The 6696-nt window shown below is 39.6% G+C and overlaps 1 protein-coding gene across 1 annotated transcript; it reads left to right on the top strand.

Annotated features, from left to right (window-relative positions):
* The first annotated feature begins 300 nt into the window (after nt 1–300).
* On the top strand, nt 301–3927 carry LOC132105599 (arg8-vasotocin receptor). Its single transcript, XM_059510839.1, has 2 exons — nt 301–1469; nt 2917–3927. Exons 1-2 carry the CDS (start codon nt 602–604, stop codon nt 3243–3245), a joined length of 1197 nt encoding a protein of 398 aa, XP_059366822.1. The 5' UTR covers nt 301–601; the 3' UTR covers nt 3246–3927.
* The last annotated feature ends 2769 nt before the right edge of the window (nt 3928–6696 follow it).

The following is a 6696-nucleotide window of genomic DNA, read 5'->3' as shown; positions in this document are numbered from 1 at the left end:
GCCGCACCTTGCTCTTTATTTACACATACACATACATGCTCAGGCAATCGAAAATTAAGTATTGTTATATTTAATATCACATATTAAAAATGTGACTTGACTTGCATAAATGATTGAAGCATATTTGTATGTTATAAATTAAACTGAACACGCTCCGTTGGTTACACTGAGGGCGCGCCCAACAAATACTTGCTTTTACTTGTACGGTTGTTTTTAGGATTCAAGAGATTTTTTTGGTTAGGGGCGTGCATTCGAAGAGAGAGGGCGGCTCTTGAGCTTGCCACCCTCTTCACTGGGGCTGGATTTAAGGAAAGCAGCGCTTGTCTGGCGATCGTCATGACCTTTACGCGTCAGATCACCACAACTGAAGCACATGTGCACCACCAGAATGTGATCCACGTCTTGTAGACTTAAATGCATCTGTCCTCTTCAGTCTAAGAGTGCACACGCTTGAAGTCTCTGTAGGGAATTCCCATTGCTGCCTTTTACGCACGAGAATCCGTGCGCAATGAAGCTCTGCCTAGCGCGCACCTCTCCACGTACCTGAGAGCACGCGCAAGATTTTACGCATGAAAATCACATCTCGTTTCCAAACCCAACCATGGGCAACGAGTCGAACCAAACCACGGCGAACAACGACAACGACCCGTTCGGCAGGAACGAAGAAGTGGCCAAAATGGAGATCACGGTTTTAAGCGTCACCTTCCTCGTTGCGGTGATCGGAAATCTGTGCGTGCTGCTGGCAATGCACAACACCAAGAAGAAGAGCTCACGGATGCACTTGTTCATTAAGCACCTGAGCCTCGCGGACCTGGTGGTGGCTTTCTTCCAGGTTCTTCCACAGCTCTGCTGGGAGATCACATTCAGGTTTTACGGACCTGACTTTCTTTGCCGGATTGTCAAGCATCTCCAAGTCCTAGGCATGTTCGCGTCCACCTATATGATGGTGATGATGACACTGGACCGCTACATCGCCATATGCCACCCTCTGAAGACCCTCCAGCAGCCCACGAAGCGCGCCTACATCATGATCGGGTCCACATGGCTCTGCAGCCTGTTGCTCAGCACCCCTCAATACTTCATCTTCTCTCTGAGTGAGATCCAGAACGGCTCGGATGTGTATGACTGCTGGGGGCACTTCGTCGAGCCGTGGGGCATCCGAGCCTACATCACCTGGATCACCGTGGGCATCTTCCTCCTCCCTGTCATCATCCTCATGATCTGCTACGGGTTCATATGCCACAGTATCTGGAAGAACTTCAAGTCCAAGACCAAGAGAGGCACTCTGCACAGCACTAAGGACGGGATGATTGGAAAGGGCTCTGTCAGCAGTGTCACCATCATCTCAAGAGCCAAACTAAGAACAGTGAAGATGACATTCGTGATTGTTTTGGCGTATATTGTGTGCTGGGCTCCGTTCTTCATCGTGCAAATGTGGTCCGTCTGGGATGAAAACTTCTCCTGGGATGGTAAGTTGATCAGGGTGGCACGTGTAAATACATTTCAGCACTGTATTAAATTAAAAAAATATTCAAAAAATTTCTGAGAGTTTGTTTTAAAACGCAAATCGTAGTTTCTGGCGCGAACGGTGAAAGTTTGTCTTTTGTCGCGCTAGAGCGGTTAAAACCTTAGGTAAACATCTTAAAGTATAAACAAAACACAGTTTTTGTTTTCGTTTATAATTCTTACAATAATACATTTTAATTGTATTTATATATTTTTTTGTTCTATTTACCGTATAAAACAAAACAATCCAGCAGCTCGTGCTGGATACCTCCTCGCGCAAATGCTATTTCCGTTCGCGAATCTGATTTTGTAGTTACTGAAAACTTTTGGAAACCTAAATATATATAAAAAATAAATAAATGAATGAATTATAAAACAATACAAGACAACCTAATCTTTCATCGGTTTTATTTCGAGCCTTAGTTGGGCAATCTAGGCTGAATAATAACCCAATATATTCGCCCAATAACCCAATAACCCCTAATTCTGGCAATTCAGAATACTAGTAATAGCATCTCCAAAAATAACTGCAGGCATGGTTTTAATCTCCTTGCTAATGAAAACGCTAATGCAATTTCTATAGTAATTAGAAACCACTTCTAAAAAGACCAAACAAGAAAGAACCAAAGATCAGACTGGATTCCATTTAATGTATTTTCCAGATCAGAACTTCAGTTTATCAGGAAGATCTTATCTGTCTCTCAGAGGACTCTTTTCTGAATTCCATTAGCATTCCTTTGAGATTACAGGATTCAAGAGGTTGTATTACTGTTTTTCATTACTATCAGTGTGTGTGTGTGTGTGTATACTGTGCTGTTGCATAATGCTTCATTATATAAAACTAATATTGCCTTTTTGGAAGTTTGTCTTCCAATCTTGAGACATACTTTTGCACAATGGAATGAAAAATCATTGATAACACAACGTAATACTTAGTCAGTATTCCATAAGACAGGGCATATTGATCTATCTATAACTGAACAGGAGAACCTATAATCAGAGAATAAACCTACTGTGCAAAGTCTCAAGAGTTTACATTTACATTTACATTTATTCATTTAGCTGACGCTTTTATCCAAAGCGACTTACAATTGCTATATATGTCAGAGGTCGCACGCCTCTGGAGCAACTAGGGGTTAAGTGTCTTGCTCAGGGACACACTGGCGGTTCACAGTGGATTCGAACCCGGGTCTCCCACACCACAGGCATGCGTCTTATCCACTGCGCTAACACCACCCCAGTAGAGTACCAAATAAAGCAAATTATTTTCAGAAACAAGAAATCCAATCTACTACAAAGTCACAACAGAATGTAGTTCAACTGGATGTTACTGTTTTAACCTGCAACCTTTCAGTTACCAGCCCAAATCTTTAACCCCAAAGCTACATCACTCAATCCTTCTCTTTTCAGATTCTGAAAATGCAGCGGTGACCCTCTCTGCCCTGCTGGCGAGTCTCAACAGCTGCTGTAACCCGTGGATCTACATGCTCTTCAGCGGACACCTCCTCTATGACTTCTTAGCCTGTTTCCCCTGCTGGAACAAACCCCAAAACACGTTACACAAAGTGGACTCGGACAGCAGCATCCGGAGGAACACCCTCCTGTCCAAGCTGGCTACTGTCCGGACCAAAGATGGGTTCAACTCTTGGAAAGACCCATGCAACTCCCGAAAGTCCAGTCAATCTTTAGGGCTAGACTATTCCCGCAAATCCAGTCAGTGTTTGCAACTTGACTGTTAGCGCAAATTAAGCCAGAGCATTCCAGTGGAGTCCTAGGGGCCAGATGGGGATAAATACAGAAGCATGAAAATAAATGTATAAACAAAAAATGATTTCTAAAGATACGGTTTTAAGAGATAAGTTGTGTAGTGATAGTCTGCTCATTTTCTGCTTATGTAGGTTGCCTACTCAATAAATCTGAAATATTCATGGTGAATGAGATTTTGATTGTCTCGTAATCTACAGGGAAAGATTTTTGGTTTTCTAAAATTGTGTTCATTCTTATAAATGACACATTTTTTTTTACAGATCATTATGTTGCGTTGCACTTTCTATTTACGACTAAAGTCTGTGACTTCATTTTTGTGTTTTAGTATTGGTGAGAACTTCAGCTTCATTTCTTGAGCTGACGTGCATCTTATTTGTTTACACCGATAACATGAAGCTCTTTTTTACTAGCTGGGAGTAAAAGAGTGTATTGTGTAAGTGTTATGACTGACTAAATAAAATGTTATTTTAGCACTGGTATATAACTTGTGCTTTGTCTTGTATTGGTCGTGCCAAACTTTAACTGAGCAAAATGACTGTTTATGCAAATATAAAAATGTACGTGTATGAAAACTGGCATTTTGTTGTTTCAAATATTTTTTTTTATAAATATATAAAAATATCTCAACAAATAAAACACCACAGTTAGAAACAATTAGGTAAAAATTTAAATGTACTCACCTGCAGGCCATCCAAGATGTAGAGTCTATTTCGGCATTGAAAGATTTGATCAAATGTAGATTACTTGCTCACCAATGGATCCTCTGCAGTGAATGGGTGCCGCCAGAATGAGAGTCCAAACAGCTGATGAAAACATCACAATAATCCACAAGTAATCCACACAAATCCAGTCCATCAACTAACATCTTGTGAAGTAAAAATCTTATAATAAACAAATTAAGTTGTTTTTAACTTTAAAATATTGTCCTCTATGCATAATTTAGCTTTCTCCAGTTACATTATTTATCATCCTTATATACAGGCTCAGTATATGTTTGACAGGTCTCTTCCAGATTCCGACATATTATATTAGTAATAATGGCACTGAAACCAATGAAGGATGGAATATAAACGTTAGTTTTTTTACCATTTCGGTGAGCTGTGGGAGTAATTTTTCACTGCTGACCAATGTCTGCAATCTTGGTTGCATAACGAAGGACCAAAACACAAGAGCAAATCTTCCACCCTTAAATGCACTGTATAACTCGCTATAAAATACTATAAAAAACCAAGTGGTATCTGCAACGAAAAATTGCTGAGTTTTTCTCAGAACTTCACATTTCTGAATTGTTATTGTATTGATTTTTTCACCAACTGCCCTCAAGGTGATTTAGGGGATGTATGAATACAAGTCTTTTATAGTTCACACAGATGATCCTTTACATCTGCTTCAATCTCAGTTCAGGTTACATTTAAACTCCATTCATCTCCCACAGCTTTCCCTTATCTGCCTGAAATGAAAACCCCAGTGGCTCCAATCTGCCAATCCCAGTCTTATCAAAAGGTAAATTCTGGCTAAGCCAGGATTCAAACAAACCTCGTCACTTAATGGCGGTTTCATCCTCAGACCCGAACACCACTGGCAAGCAATCCGCGTTTTATTATAGGATTCAAACCCAACTGACTGGTAATATCAGGCTCATCTTTTAAACTAAATGTTGTGGACGGGTAAAGCCTGCCTTGTCAATGAGTCAAACAGGAAAGGTTTTTTGTTTTTTAGGCAGCAAATCTAATAAAGGCAAGGGCCATGTGGCTTTCAAAGACATTGAAAATATAACAGAAAGCCAGGAGAGAGGTTCCACTAAAACAAGTGCAGAGACGCACACAGACCAAACACAATGACCTGAGGAAATCATTCCACAAAGAACCTTTAACATTCATGGAATGTTCTTTATAATGGAAAAGGGTTCTTTAGAATATTCTTTTCAGAACTTTTGACTGAAAGATTATTTGAGGAACCAGAAATGATTTATGCAATGTAATGAAATCAACCTTGTGGATGTTCAGCACATTTAATTATAGAGTGAAGGAGGACATTTCATGGAGCATTTCATCAATAATATCTCTTCAAACAGTTCTCTGCTCTTACCAGGTCTGTCAGCTTGCTGGTGTAACTTTGATCGCAGTAGATACATTGTCCTCACATGCCCCTGAATAAAGAAAGGTTAGATAAGTTCAGTTGAAGTAGATGATGAAACTTTCTCTCTTCAGACTGATTCAAGAATTTCCAATGTATTAAGGATTTGGAATCTTTAGTCAAAGGAATATGGTTTAAGCATCTCCGACAGACTGTTAATTACCACAGAAAATGTATAAAAGTAAACAAAAACGTGTTCAGTACTTCATTTACAATGGCAAACCATTGTTCCATAGACAAAACTAAATGAGTGTTTCAAGGATATCAAAGAATGCTATTACACAATTAGGTTACATGAACACATTGTTTTTCTATAGCTTGCCTCAAACCTAAACAATATGTTACATTATTTTGCAAGGTTGCCAGGAAGGAAAGTGCATTGTTTAAGAAAGGAAGTTTATCTTTAGGGTTAATGGGGGAGAATCCAAAATAGAACAACTTTCATCATGCAGCTTGACTACTAGAAGCTCTCCTGACAATCTCAAAGATGATGAGAACAAGCTCAACTTCACATATCTCTTATTCTCATATTGTACATCCCTCCTAAAGGCTTCCTCTCCAGCTGCCTGTATCTTCTTCACCTCACCCACTCAACCGGTTTCCCTTCATTAATTCTCTGATTTTTTTATTAAAATGCTGCAATCCAGCCATAACACAGTGATAGTGTGACTCTACAAGGGGCCAGTCTTAAACAACAAACATTTTAGACACAATCTCGTCATTAAATCATTCATTTTTTTGCTCTGCCATGGGAATTATTCTGTCACAATCATGCCAACTCTAATATTGGAATTCCTTGTAGCGAAGACTGAGAAACAGTGAAACTTTTCAGTTCTCAGAATGAGGTTTAAGCTCTAAACTTCTACAGCGATTCTTCTATTCCGGCATCCCTCGCTACATTCCTTTCTCGCTCTGGCATCATTCTTTCTTCCATTTTGAAAATAAGCATCGCAATCTCCTTGTTTATTTGCCACAGACTCCCAATCTCTGATGAATGCCTGTTTTGCTGTGACACATTATTGAATGGCAATTTATTTAACTTGTCTTTCCCTCTTTGTTCCTTTATTGTCATTCGCAGAAACTTCTGTAGCTCTCTCTTTTCATTCAAAAGATATCGTTATGTAAGGAGTAGCTGACAGCTTGTTCTCTATCCATCTTTCAATCAATTTTTTTTCTCTAAATCAGTGAAGGAAATGTAAGCTGTCATCACCTCAGAGAAGAGCTGGCCACATTAACCCATTGTTCTTTTTAAGTGTATTTTATAGACACAGCATGGCGTGGTTTTTC

This window comes from Carassius carassius, chromosome 26, assembly GCF_963082965.1.
Source record: "Carassius carassius chromosome 26, fCarCar2.1, whole genome shotgun sequence".
NCBI lineage: Eukaryota > Metazoa > Chordata > Actinopteri > Cypriniformes > Cyprinidae > Carassius > Carassius carassius.
The sequence above is the reverse complement of the archived record's forward strand: the minus strand, read 5'-3'. Positions and strand labels throughout refer to the sequence as shown.